This window comes from Miscanthus floridulus, chromosome 5 (assembly GCF_019320115.1).
Source record: "Miscanthus floridulus cultivar M001 chromosome 5, ASM1932011v1, whole genome shotgun sequence".
Classification (NCBI taxonomy): Eukaryota; Viridiplantae; Streptophyta; class Magnoliopsida; order Poales; family Poaceae; genus Miscanthus; species Miscanthus floridulus.
In genome coordinates, this window is record NC_089584.1 from 24,379,320 (window position 1) to 24,400,828 (window position 21,509).

General features: G+C 43.0%; 2 protein-coding genes and 1 pseudogene across 3 annotated transcripts; 1 reads left to right on the forward strand and 2 right to left on the reverse strand.

Annotated features, from left to right (window-relative positions):
* Positions 1-4,821: 4,821 nt before the first annotated feature.
* LOC136451793 (protein EXECUTER 2, chloroplastic-like) lies at positions 4,822-9,767 on the forward strand. Of its 2 annotated transcripts, none has more exons than XR_010758649.1 (11): positions 4,822-5,111; positions 5,189-5,305; positions 5,455-5,520; positions 5,822-5,928; positions 6,030-6,111; positions 6,227-6,946; positions 7,508-7,628; positions 7,701-7,852; positions 7,930-8,048; positions 8,122-8,214; positions 9,085-9,767. XR_010758649.1 is itself a non-coding variant. In XM_066452477.1 (11 exons), exons 1-11 carry the CDS (start codon positions 4,851-4,853, stop codon positions 9,184-9,186), a joined length of 1,896 nt encoding a protein of 631 aa, XP_066308574.1. In that variant the 5' UTR covers positions 4,824-4,850; the 3' UTR covers positions 9,187-9,755. The 2 variants fall into 2 exon arrangements, 1 of the variants encoding a protein (XP_066308574.1); XM_066452477.1 differs by having other exon boundaries at positions 4,824-5,111; positions 7,930-8,004; positions 9,085-9,755.
* A 4,879-nt stretch (positions 9,768-14,646) lies between these two features.
* LOC136449699 (cation/calcium exchanger 4-like) lies at positions 14,647-16,753 on the reverse strand. The gene has a single exon (XM_066449857.1). It carries the CDS (start codon positions 16,542-16,544, stop codon positions 14,649-14,651), a length of 1,896 nt encoding a protein of 631 aa, XP_066305954.1. The 5' UTR covers positions 16,545-16,753; the 3' UTR covers positions 14,647-14,648.
* Positions 16,754-18,510: 1,757 nt separating this feature from the next.
* LOC136454420 (probable glycosyltransferase At5g03795) lies at positions 18,511-20,511 on the reverse strand (annotated as a pseudogene).
* Positions 20,512-21,509: the final 998 nt, after the last annotated feature.

A 21,509-nucleotide genomic window follows, 5' to 3' on the forward strand; every position in this document is an offset into this window, starting at 1 on the left:
ATCTTGAGCACGTGACTTGATTCCATTCATCAAATATGAATAATTCCAAATATATCAAGTCACTTTCATCAAACACTCAAATAGTGATTTGATCCTCCACATCAACATGACCATTATAGCTTGATTAGTACCTCAACTAAATGCAAGTACTTTCTTCTTCACCCTAGCTAGGTTCTTCAGTCGCCAAGCCATCGCTTGCCCTTCACCCTTGCTTAGTACCTTGAAGCCTTTCCTTTCTATCTTCACCATCTCAAGCCATCAAGTCACATCTTGTGTTGAATCATCCATTCATTTGTATTGTTATCTTTTTCATTTCAATTTAGCAAGCTTCAAATATGAGACCATTCCATATGTAATCTCTCATGTCTCATTAATTAATTTTTACCGAGTTTGCTTTCACATAGTACATGGAAATCCCACAATAAATAAGCCTTTGCATGAATTCCATTTGTATTGTTGTCTTATGCTTGAACTAGATTGTTTATACAACAACACATCATTTTTGCTTTTATTAAGTATCTGTGAGATAACCTATTACCTGTCCACACTTAACAAACGGGTTAGACCTTTAATCACGTTGTCATTCAATCATCCAAAACCCACTAAAGGGCTAGATGCACTTTCAAATATAATGCCATACTTTTAAGGTTGTAATATTCAGTCGTTTCTATCACTCCTTGGTTGCCTTTGAGGCTATAAGTTCTTCTGTAGTTCAACAAGCATTGGCAATTCAAAGCTGTGTGAAGTTGAATTGAATTGAAAAGGACAAGCATGCAGAGGCATGACAGCAGGGAGATAATGAGCAACCAAAACCTGAAAGCCTTATCTTGGAATTCATAATCGATTCAAAGATAGTAAAATACATCTTCAATTCAATACATCTTCATACTTCTACACCACAAACTAACAAAGCATCCAACTACTACCATTGTCTTCCATCACAACTAAAAAAGCAAGAAACATCTACTTCCTAAAAAGTACAGCAAGCACTAGAATCACACAGGCTGCCAATACAAACTTCAATAAACCTAGTTCCTTCTCTACCATCCTGCATTTCAACTGAACATCTTTTGTTCTAGCTGTTTGCACCATTGCTGCCACATCATCTGTGCCTACAAATCATGTTTCTACCATGACTCTTTCTTGCTGCCTTGATGCTTTTGCATCAACGAATGCTGCATCAACTAATGCTAGATCCATGTGGCCATTTCCCTGTCTGTTAGCCGTCCTCATTGCTCGCACTTGGTCATGGAGCTCAATAAGAACGGGTGCAAGGTGCTTCAGGGTTGGTGGATCAATCCAGCGATAAAAACCGGCATGGCCGCTTATTGCCCTACAACCGTGATTACAACCAAAATCAAGACAACTTCAATCATGACATCCAACAAAGAACCAAACCCTAAATAAGTCATCGATCGAACTCACCTGAGATCTGAAGCAATTATAGAACCTATGGCCCAGATTATCATTGGTCCACGATGTCCACTTTGTCGCCTTCGCTCTGCAATCGCAAATCATGGCCAACCAATAATCAAGAGGGCCTCGACGACACTGCAAGGGGGACGACCGAAAGCCACCACAGTCAGACCTTCCTCCTCCCCTCCAGCTACTGGCGCTGCTCGAGCTCGCCATGCTGTCGATCCGCACCCGCACCAGCACCCTCCACCGTCGCCGTCGCCGTCTCCGCCGTCGGGAGTTAGGGTTCAGGGTTGGGGAAGAAACGAGAGTGAGAGGAGAGTGCGGGAGTACTTGGGCCGCGAGACAAGGAGAATGGGCCAAAACCGCGGTCATGGCGGGTTGACTGGGAGGAAACCGCCGTTGTGCCGGCGCGAGGGCCAATTTTAACTGGTTTAGAGAGTTAAGAGACTGTGCGTGTCTGATTTTCGAGTTAGAGGACTAGAAACAACTGCAGCCATAGTTGAAGGGCCAAAAATGAACTTTTTCCAATTTTTTTATACAGTGTTACCCTTCATCGGAGAACCATTCCATCTTCTTCCTATAATTATTTTATACAGTGTTACCCTTCATCTGAGAACCATTTTATCAGACACCCTATTTGTATGAATCGTCCTTCACACGGACCACAGCCTGCCTGTGCATCACTATTTCAGGGTTGGTTGTCTCAGTCTGAGTGCACCTATTACCTACCTAGATGGCGACGGCATCGTTTTATGTGTCATACCAGTCAGTGGCACAGCTTATATAAAGCATAAAATATAGATCAGTTGCTCAGTTAAGAAGGTTAGTTGGCAAATCCTTTACTCTTTAATTTATCTTGTAACTCCTCGCCGTAGGTGTTCCAGCTCCTACCTCAGTCGTCCGGCTTTCACTTCAGCAAGCCCCAAGAACAAGTACACTATTGCTCGATGTGTGTGTTGCAGGGTTTGATCAATATAATGTGTGTCTGGTGCTGGTTTGGAGGGACGGAGTAGGGCATTTTATACTAGCATGGGAGTGTTCTACACGACGCTAGCAGTAAATGAGAAAGGATGAGATCGCAGTAAATGATCAAAAGACCAGACCTACCGTGGAAAAAATCAGCCCAGAGTTATCCTTACCGTGTGTGTTCCTATCCGGTAGAAATATTAGTCGGAGTTTATCTCTTCTCCTCTATTTTTCTTATTTCCATTCATTCCTATCTAGTGGAAATATCTAGCCGCTCGTGTGGTAGTGATACAAGCATGATGTTGTAGTTTGCCTACTCGCTTATTTATTTATTTATTTATTTTTAGGATTTTACCTATCATTTTTTTTGAGATTTTACACTGCATTTGTAAAGGGCTAAAGTGCGAACATTTTTGTGAATGGATGATGGTGGAAATGGTGCCAAAACCCCAACTCTAGCCATGATTTCACACTACATTAGTAGCTAAGCACACGCAAAACCATGTTGGACGACTATGGTATAGTAAACCAAAATTAGGGTGCCTAATATGCAATTTAAGAGCATTGAGATCTAGATGTGAGCTTGATATATTGTGCAATTTACGTGCAATATATTTCTAACAAAAGTTCATATTATTTCTACATATTGCGATTTTATGAGAATGTATATAATTTATGCTGTAGAGTTTTATATGTAGAGCAACTTTTGGAACATTTTTGCTCGAGGGAGGTATGCAAATTGCGTCAAACTTTATTAGCCATAATATTAGATCATTTAATTTTTTTAGTATTGGCCATCTTTGATAGACATGTCATTACTGCTAAATTTCAATATCTTCACCTATTTTTTTTTACCAATCACAACATAGATGAGATCATAGATCAGTTGGCTGGGCACGAGTGTTCGCATTACGAGTTAAAACTGAAAAGTCTGTTTCCTACTTTGATCAAATTATAGTTCCTCATTAGAAAAGTTTTTCATATTATTAAATCAGCTGACTCTTGCTAAATGGTATATCGACTTATTGACTATGATCTCAAACTATACTAAATAAAATCAGCAGTAAAGATTCATACCCTACCACTTCAATAAATAAATCAATATATATCCAATCACTGTGAGCTTTCTCTCTCTTAGAAAATATATACTAGAGGGTGGAGCTTGACCTTTTTTCACATTGGAAACGTGAAACCTACGACATCCTGTCCCGAGCTGATCAATACATCGGTGGAGAAAGTGAAAAAAAAAACGCATCATTGTTGTTTCATGCCGTAGCCGCCAAGGAGGAATGATGATTTCGTTATAGCTTGCCAATTAGCGGGTAGTTGCACTTGCCATGCTACGTGTACTTTTTTTTACAGAAATATTATACAACACATATGTATTTTAGCAAAAAAAACACATGAATTTTTCTCTCTTCCTCCCTCTCTCTTTTCAACCGTCTTCGTGGCCTATACGCGTATACGCGTGCACTCCCGCGGCGGCGTGACCAACTCGGCGGAGGACTAGCGCGCCAGCCAGCCGAACGTGTATACGCGTGCGGCCGGAGGACCGTTCGACGTCTGATTTGTCCTTTTGTCGTTGCATAGAAAAAAAATTATTTCTTATGATCTGTGGATCTGTGATCTTGTGATTTGTGATTGTCTGAAGGTAGAAGAAGACTGGAGGTAGAAGGAGGATGGAGGCTATTGGATCTTAATTCTATAGTGAAAAAAATTTATGTGTTAAAACTACATAAAACACATGGTTGTGTGGTAGACAGACTCAATTGTACTACTTCCAAAGAGGATGTTTGGGAACATTTGAAGGAGATTAGCCGAAATGAATGCTGAATTGTAAGTCACCATAATGCCAATAGGGGAGGAAAAGCATTTAGCGAGCGCCTAAATTTTGAGAGAGAATTCCTTCTATCCCATTAAAAATTCCGAATCCCTTATATGACATCTCAAGTTTACGACTCGTGAAACCCAATTACCAATGTACAAAAGGTGTTTCGCTCAAAAAAAAAAGTACAAAAGGTGTTGAATTGTTTTTTGAATTTCCCATGAAATTTGTGGACAACCATTGCAGCTATCTATCTATCTATCTATCTATCTATCTATCTATCTATCTATCTATCTATCTGTCTATAGAATATAAAAGGTGAAGAAAAAGAGAAACCGTGCATCATCGATCGATAACGAAAAGGGTGAAAAAGGAGAAAAGCCAATGTCGGGCCCTGTTCAGTAGTGTGTGGCCGTGCGGGTGACTGGGTGAGAGAGCACAGAAACGCATATGGGCTGGACCCCGCCCCGCCCCTCGCTCGCCACTTCGGCAATCGGCATACCCTTTCCCAAATCCCAATCAGCTCAGGCCGTCCTCCTTATCTGAATCGCGTGCCTTGCAGCCCTCTGCCCGCTGTGCCCCACGCCCGGCGCCCCGCCCCGCAGGCCGCACGCCCGACCCGCCCTCCCCTCCCAGCGCCATGTCCCCCGCGGCCACCGCGTGCGCCACGCCGGCGGCGGCGCGCCCGCCCCTCAACACGGTCCCGACCCGCCGCTCGCCGCCCTCTGCCGCGCGCCCGCCATCGGCCACCCCCGCCCGCCGCGCCGCCGGCTGCTGCTTCTGCGCCGCCGCCGCCTCCTCCAACTCCTCGGCATCGTCGCCCTCCACCTGGGACTGGACCCGATGGAGCCGCCACTTCGACGAGGTCGACCAAGCCGAGAGCTACGCGTCTCTCCTCCAGGTAACCGCCATTTCATCGTCTTATAACTTCTAATCGAACCAATCTGATGAATCGCTCCTTCTTCTCCGACCGCGCAGTTCCAGCTGGAGGAGGCGGTGGAGAACGAGGATTTCGCGGAGGCCGCCAAACTCAAGAGGGACATCATAGAGGCCACCGGAAACGACGCCGTAGCCCACGTCATGGCCGAGCTCAAGGTCCGGAACTGTTTTGTGCTGCCTGACATTCTGTTCCATTACCGATCTTTTAATTGAGATGTTCATCTTTAGCCACCTATTTGGATTACGATCTTCTAACTACAGCATTTGTTCTGTTTGGCTGCTCTTGTCCTTCTAAATTCTCGCAGAGTGCTATAGAGGAGCAACGGTACCAGGACGCGTCGAGGTTGACAAGGCTTGCTGGGACCAGCTTGGTAATTATCAATCCATTCCTGATTACTTTTTCTCCGTACCTTTTGATTGTGCCATATGCATTCAGGGGCAGAATCATTTGCCTTTTAAAGTCACTTATTGCACATCCCATCCTAACCAAACTGTTTATATGGCAAATCGCTAATCTTATGCTAACATGGTAATGGACCTAATAAAAAAGCATGACCCATGATAGATGATATTGCTCCTTGACCTTTGGTTATTTAAAGATACAGGTATGACCAGCCAAAACCATCCATTTTCATAAGGAAAAGCTCTGGATTCTAACCATTTCCATTTCAGGTAGGTTGGTGGGTGGGATATGCTAAGGACACTGATGATTCCATTGGGAGAATCGTAAGAATAAGCCCTGGTGTCGGGAGATATGTGGCCAAGAGCTACAGCCCAAGGTGCGTCTCTCTCAGTTTGTAACTTAATCTTAAAAGTCAACATCAGACAAGCATCTAATATTTTGTACAGTTCCAACTTACAAATGCTTGTTTTTGTGTAGGCAATTGGTCACTGCATCTTCAGGGACTCCATTATTTGAAATTTTCCTTGTCAGAGAAGATGGCGAGACATATACAATGAAGGTGCACTAATCGAAGTGATTTCATCTTTATCATAATCTTTACGCAGTTAAGAAAAGTAGAAGAAAACCTCTGTTGTGCACAGATTTGATGTTTGTATTTATGAAAAATTAGACAGGTGGTACACTTGCGACCAACAAAAGGAACTTCAGGTGCATCATCCATATCATCAACAATAACAGAAAGCCCAGCAAAGGTAGAGAATGGAAGTTCATCAGAAAGTAGTGCTATATCTGACAGTATTACAGAGGAGGCAAATACAGACACTCCAGTAAAAGGAAATGAGGATGCTGAAGAGAAAGAGCAAGATGTTGGTAGCAGCAAGGATAGTAGTGTCGAAGGATTAAAAAGTGTTTTGAATTTTTTTAAGTCTCGAATTCCGGAATTCAAAGTTCAGGTGATAAATGTTGATGTGTTTGAGGAAACTGAATTGGCTGCAAATTCGTCCGAAGAATTAGCGCAAGATGATGTGAAGAGTACTCCAGAAAGCTCATTGGAAGAGCCAACCACTGAGGAACTTGAGCAGGAGGAAGATGTTCCAGAAGAAGATATGGATGAAGAAAGTAAAAGTACGGAAGTGAAGCTTTTTATTAGTGGAGTAGTTCACAATAAAGAAGATGCTGGAGCAAAATCATATGTTCGAGTTCCAGCCGAAATAAATAACATGGAAAAAGACTCCTTTGAACTGTACATTCCTGGAAAAGGTTCTGATCGTGATCTGGCTGAAACAAAGGCTGCAAAACAGAAAGTTGCAGATATGGCTGCTAAATTAGCCTCAGAGCTTATGCCGTCTGATGTTGCTAAGGCATTATGGGGTACAATCAAGAGTTCTTCAAAGGTAGGAATGGCATGGTTTAGCTATACATGTCTGCAACTTTGAAAGTTTCGTGAATTACAATTTATACTCATGTGCATCAATGCTTGTTCACAGTTGGGTGAAATCTTATAACCGAATTACAAAAATCCTGAAATTTTCTAAGGCATTAAAGGCACCCAGATCCTAAAGGTGCTTGTTTAGAAACTTTTCAAGTCTTATGTGATGTACAGCTATATCAGTATCTTGCATGTCTTCCAGAATAAGGAAACATGATTGTTTTGCCCTATATAAAAAAAAAAAGGTCAAGAAACTGGGTGGCCTGAGCAACTGGCTGGACGCTTGTTCCAACAACCTGATGGTTTCTGGATTTGGAACCTTAACACAAAGAACTAGTAATTACTATTAGCACCAATTGGTATTAATGATCTTATTATTTCCACCATAGACTGTGTTTTTATCTGATTCTATGCTGTCAAGATCACCTTCCAGTTGCCCATTTCATCTTATGCCAGGCGGCTTCTCTCATGCTCCATACCATGTTCTTGCAAGCAAGTTAACTGATAGATGGCATTGTAACTGCAGATAAATAAAGAAGTTCAGGAGCTTTTAAGGCTTACGTTAAGCAAGGCCCGAGTCAAGCTGACCGAGAATACCATTTTTAATCGGATCATTATGGACACTAACAGCACAGATCCATTTAATGGTAAAGTTTCCCCAGTTAAGTTGATGATCATTTCTTGTATGATCTAACAGTTGGATTGCTGGGCTAATGTAGGTCTCTATGTGGGAGCATTTAGTCCATATGGACCAGAAATTGTGCAGCTCCGACGGAAGTTCGGCCACTGGAATAGTACTGATGACGTTGAGTTTTTCGAGTATGTCGAAGCAGTAAAGTTGACTGGTGATCTGAGTGTCCCTGCTGGCCAGGTTTGCAGCTTCTATTTTCAAAAAAAATGATGTCAATCAGGCTCCCATGATATTCTACTGATCATATATTGTCACAGATAACGTTTCGTGCAAAGATTGGGAAGGGCAAGCGACTTGAGAATCGGGGCACGTATCCAGAGGAATTCGGTGTGGTAATTTCTGTCAACAGATCTGATTGTTTGAAAGATGCTCGGATGTTAGTTTGTTATATTCTGAGAACTGAAAGTCGCATGCAGTTTTTTTTATTCTAATTATACTTTTTTCCCCAGATTGCCAGTTATAAAGGTCAGGGTAGAATAGCTCAGCCTGGATTCAAAAATCCTCGATGGGTGGATGGTGAGCTGTTGGTGCTCAGTGGCAAGGTAAACTGAAATACCTATGGTGGTTCTTTTCATCTGTAGTCAACATTCCTGAAACTGATAACTAAGTAGTACATACAGGCATAATGTACAATCTGGCAGGCCATAACTTACAGTTTGGTCTGCAGTGAGATTCCTTGGGTTGGTTTTTGGGAACTTGTAGAGTAGAGAATTGGATACATACTTTTAGAACATCAATTTCTGTCACCAGGAGACATGCTTTAGAATACTGAATTAACTGAAGAATATTATGAACTGTCTTGACTAAAGGAAGAAACTTGGAGATTTGCCATTATGAAAGGTGGGCTTTGGACTGAGAAATTTTGTACTAGTATTCATTGGAGAATATTGAGTGCAATTCATAAGAGAAGTGGCAGTAGCTTGGAATGGAATAGCTCATTTATAGGCCATCTAGCAAAGTTTGTCTTAGATCATTTTATGGAACAAATGACTCCATTTTCCCCCATCGTTTCTTAGGCTATCAATTCTAAAAGTGCCTTCCATTGGTCTAAAAGATGTGATCCTGGTGCACCACGTTTTTTTTTCTGGTACTATTGTGCAAATTCGAAGAATTGCATGAAATGTTTATATAGCAAAACTAGTGTCAACTACTCCATTCCAAATTCTAAGTCCTTTTTACATACATAATCAGTCTATGTATCTAGACATAGCAAATATTTGGGTGCATAACAAAAGCTAGTTATCACTAAAAAATCAAAACAACTTACAATTTAGAATGGAGGGAGTACTGGAGTAGATCCTGCCAGTAGATTTTGAACTGTTTATGCAACTTGCAGTTTCGGTTGTGTCCATCATTGGATCTGGTCTAGTTGCAAGATTGCTCTTAACACGAATGCATATTTTATTTTGTAGAGTACAATCCCACACCTTGGAGGCGCAGAGCTCGGTTTCCTGTACAGCTTACCTGAGCAGAGTTTTCTGGTTCTCTTCGATCGGCTTAACCTTCCCGAGTGATGAGACTCCTCAAAGGAGCAGATTCCTCACATTAGATTAGATTGCATGAACGCACAGAGGCCAGCGTCCGAAGTGATCGAACAGGTCTTCGGGCCCTGTTTCCATGGTCCTCTGGGCTTCCTGAGATGCCTGGCAAAGTGCCAATCTTTTATCCGCTCCTACTCGGCAGGAGCTGATCTGCTTAAACTCTTTACAGAGTGTGAGGGAAAGCTGACCTCGTTGCTGGTCTAAATTAACGGATGAGCCTTAATATGTTATAGCATGGTATGCTCCCTAATGACACAGTTATAGCTGTATTGGGTATGAGCATGACAGTTTTGTGAGTTTCCCCCCGTCGTCGTTGATTACAGTAAAGCTAGGATGGAAACCAAATTAAACAAAATCGTTCTGGTGTATCGTGATGTTACAGATATAATAATATAATAATAATAACCAGGCAAATAAAGTCTCATGATTTATGATGACCCATCAATCATTTCGTTTTCCACTCTTTGTAATATGGTCGAGATACTTTACTGCTGTCCTATTAGATTTTGATATTGAGTTGTGCAAAGTCTGGAAATGAGGAAAGTGAAAACATATGGTCGAGATACTTTATTGCTGTCCTTAGTAGATTTTGATATTGACTTGTGGAAAGTCTGAAAAAGAGGAAAGTGAATATGAAACGGAATCAGATTTGCTTGTTAGTACAAGCGTCGCCTCGTAGGCGTTATTAGCTACCAAAAACACAACAGATCGCATGAAATTTTTTCCGTTGCTGGGACTCGAACCCGAGAAAAAAAAAAGTTCGCGTAAAAAAAATTCCCGACTCGAACCCGGGATAAAAATTTATTTTCCGTTGCCGGGACTCTCGCGTGAGAGCCGAGCTAGACAAAATCTGATTGTAGCATGGTGTGTGCATCAGAGCAATTTCTGAGGGACAAAATAGGAGTGGGGGTGCCATCTTCTCATTGTACATGTCGCACTCGGAATGAGTTTGAATTTATAATGGATAAAATCTTTCTGGTTCGTTTTTTTTTATCAAAGTAGCCAGACTCCCAGATTCAGTACGTACCTTTCAAGTCTAGTTTATATCCCATAGTGGTACATCCAATGTTCCTCAAGGTCATGTAGTGCAACATCCACATAGTTATTCCGTCATCACACATGATACATTTCACAACTTCCACCAATTAGACACAGAAAATAGCCGGGAAAGCAACGCGATATATAATAAGATGAAAATGACAACCCATCATTTCATCTTTAGCCTTGGTGCAAACATATCACAGTTGGATCATTCCGATTTACAATTTCCAGGTTGCCATGCTTGCGGTGATTGACGATTCCCTGCATGTGCATGCCATGCCTGTGCAGCGGCATGTAAAATCAACAGAAAATCGTGTTGCCCTGACCAGCAGTCGTATATGCAGCATGTCGAGCATCCACGATGCAATGCAAACATATGATGACACTATGACAGTGAAACACACGTAGGAAACAGTGACAAGTACACCCATACAGTTTTGGGGTGTTAAGGAGGCATTCATTATAATTTACATATATCAAGCGTTTCTGAGCTCTCGACCAAAGGGCACCAGTTCCAGGTCGCAGGGAAAGGGAACCAGTTTCCGTGTCTGAGCTCTTGACTAAACCACCTGCATCTGCATGAGCTGGACATTTGCAAAGGGACCACGGGGATGAGCAAAAGTAAGGAGTAGATCATATTAGAGGGTGACCGGATGGCCACATTGACCTTTGCAATTCCTGGGAGGGTCAGTGTAGGTCACTACGTACCTAATACTGTTCAGAAAAGGTAACCCGTCGCAGCCTTCTAGTGTGACGCATTCCATCATCATGGGGTTCACAGTTCACTGCATACTGTGAGATTTTACGATGTTTAATATTCAGATTTTCTACTTGTAAAAACCGAGTCATCAAGGGAGCGCTTCTGCTTTTCTCTCAACAGTTCAGCATGGTCATCACCTGGAATTCAGCATCAGCAATAAAGCTTGCAAGGCCAGCAACTGAAAGGTGTGGCCTGAATTCTGAGTCCAGCAAAATGTTTGATGACTTGAAATTCTTATGGATTATGAGGGATGGAGAATGTATTTCAGGAAGGTACCTGCTAATAACATTTCAATGGGAAATTATAAGGGTCTACACATTTCAAAAGGAAAATAGAATGTTAACAGCTCAATATTTATTGAAGCATGTTCTTAAATCATGTGTAATATTTGACAACATTTAACCAACAATACAGATTCCAACAGAACTAAAAAAGAGTAAATATGAACAAAAGGTCTCTGCTGGGATATCTCTTATTCAATTATCTGAAAAATGTTAAACATGTAGATTTAGTATTATAATTCATGTGATCCAAATTAACAAAAAAATACCGTTAATTTCCACTTACCCTACTGCACAGGCAGATCAAGCTGAGTGCAATCTTGACAGTTGACACGAGAGTTCAAAACTTCAAATTAAGCGGCATGCTGCACTCCTGAAATGCTGAGGAGATCATGAAGGAATACATCCTGTGGAAATCATACACAAGCAAGTGAAGTCCATGTTCCATACAATTTCCCACAAGCTCATTCAGATCCGGATGGTGCAGTCTTGAAACAATCAACATCAGTTCAGCAAAGTCATCAGAAGATTGGAATGGTATCAAAGTATTGTCTTATTGCATGATGGCCAGAACCTAGATAGGGTAAATAAAGTAAGTGCCTTATAATTGCCACTAATGTCATAAATATATACACGAAGTGACATCAGGGTTATTGCAGACATGGAATCACCCAGTGGCGGCTTGAAGATATCATCCCCAGTTTCAAAGACCATACAGACACAAGCGAAACTTTTTTCATGAAACTTTAGAAATACATAGGAATTGTGACATGAGGATATGTAGCATACCTTTCCGTCACTGAACTATTCCCTGTAAATGATTTCTGGCATTTATCTTCGGGGGTGGTTTCAGACCAATTGTAGCAGGTAAAGCCAAAGGCTCTATGTCTATTGTGGTGGTCTCATGAAACGCTTCATGTCTGCAACATTTGTACACGATGATGTTCCCATAATAATTTAAAGCTTTGAAAGCATCTCTCAAGTGAATATTATGCAAATAAAACACCATTGAATTGCACAGAATTAAGGAGGAGATTAGCTAGGACATTGATATAACCAATAATTGATTGTTCTGCAAATATATAACAGAAGGGAAACAAAAAATGTCTACAAGATAAAAGTAAATATAACAACACATCCTCCCATAAAAAAAATTCAGGCTTGACAATCCAATGAAACTTTGTGGTAGATCACCAGTAAGCGAATCAAAGGAGATATCCCTGGCCCCTGCAAATGAGACAATGCCACAGAATACTTTCAGTACTGTCAACCTATAAAGGTTGGAAAATACATCCTTGTAATTGGTTATGGTTAAGGTTTCTGCATATGCCAAGAAATAAAAACATTTAACCATTCCAGATAATACATATTCCAAGGTAAAATCAATTCCATGATTAGGCATTGTCAAAATCAAGTAGGGTAAATTTCCGCCAAACCGTTTTCCTGCAAGATTGCTGCACAACAAGAATAATCATCTAACAGCCATGCCACCTGAATAGTTAGAGAATTTCAAATGTATGAATTCTCAGTCTAGGAACTTTACAGTCACCCAAGCTTCATATAAATAAGGTTGTACTCTATTTGGCTTCCACAGCCAAGGCTATTTTGGCTCATATCACTGCATCAAAAATTGATTTAGGATGGTTATCAACTGTAGTCTCATCGCAAACTAGCTAGGTTGAGTGAAGTGAAGGTTACAATTGGGGACTCAGCTCAACTAATGTAACCAAGTTATTCATGTTATAGGCCAAATTCCCTGAAGTCCCAAGTTCGGCAATATGCTACAGCATCAAACAAATGGGAATATACTAGGAGGGAGTAAGAAATGACACTGTGCTAGGCTGCTAGCAACTACATCGCGCTAAAAAGCTCACATAGCTCACATTTAAAGACCCTGATCCTGAGCAAGTGACACCCTCCCATGACTGACTGTATGGATCACTGCCATTTGTCTGCCAACCACCTGCCCAAGAGAATTCAGACTAGTAAAAATATTAACTGCACGTACAAGAGCCATGAATTACAACAGCTGATAGGACGTATCATTACATATCTCTACAAGAGCCTGAAACAGCATGAACATGCATAGATTAAGACAGCAGCCCATTCATGCACGTACAAGAGCCATGAATTACATATCTCTACCATCTTCATCTTATTCCCCAGCAGCCCCGCCACCACCAGCCAGCAGTGCCCGCGCTGGCCAAGGGCGTTAACAGCCACACGTTTAGAAAGTAGCATTTCCCAAGTGTTTTGCCCCAGAATTTGAAACCCAGGGTGATAGGTGGGATATTATGAGTAACAAACATATAAAATTACAATATTTTTCTGGTTTTTCCTCAGTTATGTTACTTTGATTGGCTCTCTATTTCTGTAAGGGATATCATGGTCATTTGGTACTCATTTTCTATCCAAACCCATCTGATCATCTCATACGAAACAAAGGAATGGTCTTATATACCATACTCACCTCTTCCTATACCATTTCATTTCCATTTCCAAACCCACATTACATCCAAGTGCACCCTTTTGTTTCCTGGCCTTCCATCCAACACCGCCATTGCCAAGAAACTGCAATAGCAATCCATGACCTCCCAGAATTATCGGCAATACGAGGTTGCCAGGGTAGGTGTCAAGGAGCCCGTGCACGAGCTTGATAAGGTGGGAGGAAACGGAAATCATCGAGGAGTACAGCCTGTTCATGGACTCAGAGAGCACGGATGCCCAAGGCCAGCAGAGAGCAACCAGATCCGACAAGTGCTACTGCTCAGCATCCGAGTGTTTCTGATTTGATACCTTCTGGTTTTCGCAACACCCAGGGTGGGAGTCAGACATGGCCAATATGGCACAGTGGTTGCACATCTCCGACAGTGGCGGGCCATTGCCGATACGGGTCTACCAAAGACTCTTCTTTGGACTCTAAATGACATTTTGATTGGTTGACCAAATCTCATATCAAGAGTAAGAAACACCACTTCTTGTTTCAAATAGTTGAAAACTAAAAGTGAGGGCAACATGAGGTACAAAAAAACTTGCTGGGCATAGATCGCATATAACCCTGTGAACTTTGAGAAGTGGCAGCTCTACAGGATGGAAGGAGACTTAATGTGTGCAATGCAAATATGCAACAGGAAGTTCAAAGTTTGTTAACATTATTTCTGTGAATGATGATAAATTTATACATACAAATAAATACCACAATTGCAAGCGTGTTTTCTCCTGAAAATGTTGAACCCAAAAAATGTGCACACAACTTGACATACAAGAACAGAAGTACAGAACAGAACAACACTGTATAGCTTCATTTCATTTATATAAAATGGCAGCCATGAGCAAGTAGTTTGATGTCAATCCTAACTCAAGCCAGGCAGTGGCAATATGCCGACAGCATTGCTTACCCTAACAAAAAGAAAAATTGAATAAAGAGCAATGAGGCCAACTCCAAGTATCTTGTTAGGCCGCATGTCATCTCTCGGCAGCATAACAAGAGCCCAGATCAATCCAGCAACAAGAAAGCCCATTGTGTAAATAAGAGAGTGGTCTTGTGGAAGAACATACGAATTGGGTGCCGTTGACCAAGCTCCAAGCAGCATCGATATGCCCAAACCAGCAAGTGTATTAAACATAGGTCCTGCATAACATCCAGACATGGCAATCTGCACGCCGTCGCCTCCATTCATCGCTAAAGCGACATTTGACATCAAGTCACCCATTGAATTCCCCCATGCTAACACTGTTAGCCCAAGTATTGAAGGATTAATTCCCAGTATCACACCCAAAGCAACCAAAAGTGCAACCAGTTCATTAGCAATGATGTAGAACCAGATGATGCTCATCACAAAGCCTCCAAAAACCCATGGGAACAAAAATCTCCGTGGAGGACGCTCATTACTGGTGAACAGGAAAGCCAGGGCAGCAAGTGCGATCCCCAAAATGACAGCCACGACAAATGCTGCTATGCTAACCTTTGTGGATACTGTATCCTGACTGCTCCATAAAAATGCTAAAAGAACAGGCGCCAAGCAAGCACTTGCAACAGCATATTCTTTCGACCAGCGGTTTTCCTCCACTATTGGAATTGTCAACCTTCTTGGTATCGTCAAGGGAAGCTCCATAAACGAAAACAGCTTGGAAATATTGAACGTGGAGTTATCCACTTCTCCCTCACTCCAACCCCACAATGGCCTTGAGCTGTCAGGCGAACCAACTCTATTTCCATGATTTGAGTAGATGGCCACATGAGAAGCCCACATCCACTGAGGCAAGGATGTATTCATCTGGGCCACCTCACCATGTGCATCCTCCTCAAGAAGTGAACTGTGCACTGAATCCTCCTCCTCTGCTCCTTGTTCAAATATACTTGCCCTCACAGGCAGCAATGGTGTGACCACATCAAACTTCAGTCTCCTGGCATGTTTCCTCAACACCTCATTTGCAGCCACAACAAATGCATAGACTGCATAAATCGACACAAACATCATAGCTCCCCAAACAGTCACCTTCCCAACGACCAAAACTATAGACAAAGCAAGCAGAGTCACCAGAAAGAACCCAACATCCCTCACAAAGCACCTCCTATCAATCTGCACATTCTTCTCCGCAACGCACAATGACACTGCCCCAACCACAACACAGGTCACGAATACAGCTCCACCCAGCACGCTGTTCAGCCCAACATCACCAGCACCGCTCCCCATAAACGCCGCGATGCTAGCAAACACGTCGGGAGCGCCATTACCAAAGGGGAGCAGCGTCACGCCAGCCACGGTGGGCGGGAGCCGCAGCAGTGCCGACATCTTCTCAAGGCTGCAGCAGAAGTAGTCGGCAGCGGTATTGCCCAGCATATAGAACAGCGCGGCCAGGCATACCCCGAGCACCGCGTAGCCCAGCACCCTGAACCTCTCGCATCTGCAGTAGAAGAAGCCCAGGTAGTCCACGAACCCACCGGAGCTGCACTGCGTGTGGGCCCGGAGGAACTCGCACTGCGTCCCGAACCCCTCGTGCCGCGCGATGCCCGCGCACGCCGCGGAAGGGTCCTCCGGCTGCTCGCCATTTAGCGTAGCGGCTCCCGAAGGGCCCGCAGGGTCGGCATCGGAGAGGAACCTGCGGTGCGCCGGGTGCAATCCGGAGCCCAGGAGCCGCGCGGCGCGCGGCGAGCCCCCGTCGGAGCGGCTGTACAGGAGAAGGAGGAACAGCAACAGGGAGACAGCGGCGAGGGGCCGCACACGGCGCGGCTGCGACGCGATCATCTCCGGCAGGTTCAGGGTGATGGGTTTGCGTAGTCACGCATGCCGAATTCGCGGTCGAATTTGGGGGATTTGACAGGTAGGGAGGTGATTCGGAGGATTGGGGCCGGGGTCAGGGTTTGCCGTAGAGGTGGGGCGTGGTTCCTGGTTCCTGGTTCCGTAGTTGACGACGAGAGCAAGCAAAGCAAACGAGACGAGACGAGACGACGGGTTCGTCGGTTTGGCCTTGCCTTGCCCCGTTGCTCGGCTCCGGCTGAAAAAATGGGGACGGTGCGGGGGTCGGCCCATTGTACCTTCGATCCGGCGGTTCGGCCCATGAAAATTTACCTCTTCAACTCGCAGTCATTTGATTTTGCTCAAAAAAAAGAAATTTTGATTTTGCTCTATGAACTACCAGTTCTTTTCACGTCCCTCAATTTTTAAAATCATTTGTTCATTGTTTTGTTATTTGTCTATTACGAAGGAATTTGTTTTGGACACATGGGTGTCACATGCTTTTCTACTATAGTACTATAATGGATCTAACATTTGACTTGAATGTTAGACATATTTTTCCCAGGTGGGATAGTAGAAACAAACGGGAGAGATGTTCTGAGTTAGATAGTGAGAACAAGCGTGTGTTCAGTTCCCATCCAAATTCCCCAAAAATGCTACAGTATCCATTACATCGAATCTTATGATACGTGCATAGAGCATTAAATATAGACGAAAAAAAAACTAATTACACAGTTTGGTTGGAAATTGCGAGACGAACGTTTTGAGCCTAATTAGTCCATGATTGAACACTAATTGCCAAATAAAAACGAAAGTGCTACAGTAGCCCAAATTCCAAACTTCAACCAACTAAACATAGCCCAAACAACCAAGTGGGATCAGCAGAAGGGTTCAAAATTTCGGCAAAATTTTGGCCAATTTTTTTGCGAAATTTGGTAATTTCTGTGGTGGCCAAAAGAAAAATCCAAAATTTTATAATACACTAATACATGTGCTATATAACTCTAGACTCATATTTTCTATTATTTATATTGCATATTCTTCTATTCAATAGATGTGTAGTCATAAATCGTACAAATATCCTATAAAAAAGTCGTACTAATATTTGTTCAGATATATATATTTTTTAGAAAAAGGCATACTTCATGTGCTAATCTTTAAAAACATTTCACCGAAATTTTGTCCGAATTTCGTGAAATTCGGTAATTCGGTGGTGACCGAAATTTTTGCAATACCAAAATTAAATACCTCAGCGGACACGAGACGCTTACATATGCAAGTTACAAACACTTGCAGCACAGCGTGAACCCGTGAACCGAACGTACACAAAGATCACGGGAGAATGGGATAGGATAAAAAAAGCATCAGTTTCCCCGTAAAGGCCCCGTTCGCTTCGTAAAAAAATAAATCGAAACACTGTTTCGGCTGATTTATTGTAAAAGAAAAATACTGTTACGACTAAAAAAACAAGCTGAAAAAGACGGATTATAAGAGAAGCGAACAAGGCCAAAAGGTGAAACGGAGCATATGTTGTGACGTATTTATATCCTTCCGAAATAAATCAAACTTTTCCTTTATGTTTTTGACCGGTTAATACAATGTTTCCAGATCTTTTCCCGTGCCCAAGTGAAAAGGAGTAACGAAAATTACAATCTTACAGAAAAGAACATCATCACAACGCTTCAACAGCTTTTGTCAACGCTTACACCAAACTATCCATGAGGAAAATTACCAGTAATGAGAACTCGCAAATTCTAAGCCTGCTCCTATATAAACTGTATTTTATCCACAGACTGTCAGTTCTACTGTCAGATCAATATCTCCATTCAGCACCTTGAGCAAGGAACAGCTGCGTCGACCAGACTACAATCCAAATCCCACCACATGAGCAGCTTCCTTCAGACAAAGCACACAAAAAATGGGTCGGCAAAGAACCCCCATGTGTAATTCAGGCATGTGAACCACAGGTGCTGCTCTAACGGATCTGATTTACCCTGCTAAACCAAACTGAGTGTAGTATCATGTGGAAAATGTCATACTTGACAGGATTTGGATGCCACAGAAAATGCTTCTGCACCCTTTTCACATTTGACTGCAGGGTTATGTATCGACTCTCGGGTATTGCCAACAAGATCTCCTTCAGCTTAGGTACATCACTTTCTGGTACGACAACAGAGAATGCACTCCAGTTGAGTGCAGCATCAAATGGGAGAACAAAATTGTCGGCAATTATTACTGGAACACATTCATAATATATTGCCTCAACTATTCTCGGGCTGTTTACCTCATACCCCATGGGACAGATACAGTACTTGCTTGACTTCATATGCTGAACATAATTTCTCTTCCTAGTGATTCGGTGTGGCAGCCTACTTTATATTCTCATATCAGAATCCTTGTCTCCCCAATACTTGAGAAGTACAGGTCGAACTCGACCGTGCATCTGCCCTGCAAAGAAGGCCAGGATAGTTCTCTGTGCGGTTGGTCTTCCCCCAATATCTCTTAGAGGTCTTCTTGGCGATCTAAGAAATGTTTCTGGAAGGGAAACATCTTTTCCACGGATAAAAATTCCTTCAGAGAGATCTGCATTGCAGAGAGCTTTAATAGTGTTCTTCCGCAATTCGTCGTGCAATTTGGTTGTGTAAGGCCCCTGAAAAAGAAGATACAATGTCAGGTACATAAATTATTTTTTTTCAAATTAAATCTGTGTTTCTCCTCGATAGTTGATCAAACATTTTCTAAAAAAAGTTCATCAAAATACCAGTAAAAAAGGTATTGATTAAAATCCATAGTTTACATGATGGTTACTTAAGGAGGAAAAATATGCAGTGGAGAAAACATACCCAGTCATGGCAAGCAACAAAGAAATGATCAGCTCCTTTTGTCCTATTCCAATATGGGTACTTGGCCGAGATTAGGTCAATGTAATTTTTAACAAAGATAGACAGTGGCTCAATTGTATTTGAGCCAGGGCACATAAAGGTTATGCTCCAGTTGACGAGAACTATATTGGAGATAGAATAAATGGGCTCTGTTTGGATCTCTGACAACAAAATTCTGGTTTGTCTCCATCAATCTCATAAACCATCCCTCAGACGCATAGATACCTTTCAACTCCGGGGAATGGAAAATAGGTTTTGCTCCATCATGATATATGAAAACCTTAAGAAGTCTCTCCATCAGTTCATAACTCCTGGAAGCATGAGTTCAACTACAATAAACCAACCACTGAAATGAAACAGCCAATGCACGGTACAGTCCAACACACAAACGGTAGTGTGATAAGTTAGAAAACACAATGCGTCATATTAGGAACTTAAGTTACCATTGCGGCTTCCTTTTATTAGGAACTTCTGCTCACGTGCTACTGATCATCTGATGTACAGTTGGTTGGCAGGATTGTACATCACAAAAGGCAATGACATAAGTAAATAGAAGTTACTCTAATAAGTGATCATAGTGTGGAGCAAATTACAAATTAGTTCTATTTTTTGAATGGAAGGATAAACAAGAACGTTGTTGAACACATGATTGAGCATTTGATTTTTAGAAAAGAATTATGGAACATATCAATCACAAGAGAGACAATATGAAACCTAGCCAGTTCCTTACCTTTTAAAGATGGACACATTCCGGAACAGGGGTGCATATAGATCAGGGTCATCTGAGGTCAATGGTGCATTAGTGATCTCTTTCTTTGCATATATAAGCTCTTCATCAGCTGCTGTTGACCAAAGAGGCGCCTGCTAAATTGTCAAGGTAAGAAAAGTATTCTACAATTTTGACTACTAATACTAAGAATTGGAATCGTATCCCAAAGAGGTAAAGCATCAACCTCTGGCGTTAGAGGCAGAACAGATTTGGTATCCATGACATGTTCTCCATTGACATCGGAGCTCATTGTAGGCAAACCACAAGAAATGTCCGGCCGACTGCTTGCCGCCAAGGCTAACCGAGCGATGCCATGCCACACCATCTCTCTTCCTCTTCCTCTGTTCTCGCCACCACGTCGCGCCCATGTGTGATCCAGTAGGCGGTCACCTTTCAGCAATTACTAGCGCCAGCGCTTTTGCCCTCCCGTCTTATCGCCAACCGAACCCGCACAACCATAATGGCGGCCCAGCCAGGCGCCAATTTGGCGTTTTCCCTCTGGCGTGCCGTTAAGGCCGCATCCTGGCCATGACCGAGGGCAGGCCTCGATTCCTCCACCCGCGTCCAATTGCTTGCGCCACTGCACTCGCACTGCTTCCCTCCTCGCCCTGCGCGCTTCCGTCCAACCGCTACCGCCCTCACTTCACTGCTGACGTGTCAGTGCCACCATGGAGCGCCGTCAGAAGGCACCGTCGCACGTGGCTAGCTCTGCTCGGGGCATCTCTGGCCGAACCATCTCTACAGGCAGGCCTGTGGTGAGTCACTGGTACTCACCCGACTGGTACTCACCCGCTGTCTCTACCATTTCCGTAAGGCCGTAGCTCACCGGAACTTAGCCGCCGCCGCCGTAGGGTGCTCGTCGTTGTGGAGAGGCCATTCTACTATGTCCCAGCTCGTCCAACCGCTGCCCGAAGTTGTGCGTCATCCTATAGGCGGGGGTCGGTCTCCTAGGTGAGTCGGAGGGGCCCCCTATTGCCCGGCGTGGCGGTCCCATGCCAGCCGACGCCACGCCGGCGAGCGCGGGCGTGTTGGGGACCGACTGAATGTAAAGATGATTGGGGTGAGGGCCTTTGGCAAAGGACCCAACTGTAGGAATAGTGTGCATAAGAGCATCGTTAATACTAGGAAGAGCAAGGGTGCTTTTGCAAAAGTTCCGCGCGGGCATGCTCCCTTTCGCCACGGGCCGGCCTGTGTGCGTGGGCCGCGTCCGCGTGGTGGTGGGCCGCACGGGTGGAATTTGTTTTTCCTTTTTTAAGGAATTAGAAATAGCTTTATATTTTAATTTCTAAGCTGAATTTTGAAAATTAATATCAATTCACATAT

What these genes read in the sequence shown, in the direction of transcription:
- LOC136451793 (XM_066452477.1), top strand. Translation starts at nt 4,851, where the DNA reads ATGTCCCCCGCGGCCACCGCGTGCGCCACGCCGGCGGCGGCGCGCCCG. An exon ending in GCGAGACATATACAATGAAG is followed by an intron (nt 6,112 to 6,226) that starts GTGCACTAATCG and finishes AAAATTAGACAG; the next exon opens with GTGGTACACTTGCGACCAAC. An exon ending in ATCCAGAGGAATTCGGTGTG is followed by an intron (nt 8,005 to 8,121) that starts GTAATTTCTGTC and finishes TTTTTTCCCCAG; the next exon opens with ATTGCCAGTTATAAAGGTCA.
- LOC136449699 (XM_066449857.1), bottom strand. Translation starts at nt 16,544, where the DNA reads ATGATCGCGTCGCAGCCGCGCCGTGTGCGGCCCCTCGCCGCTGTCTCC.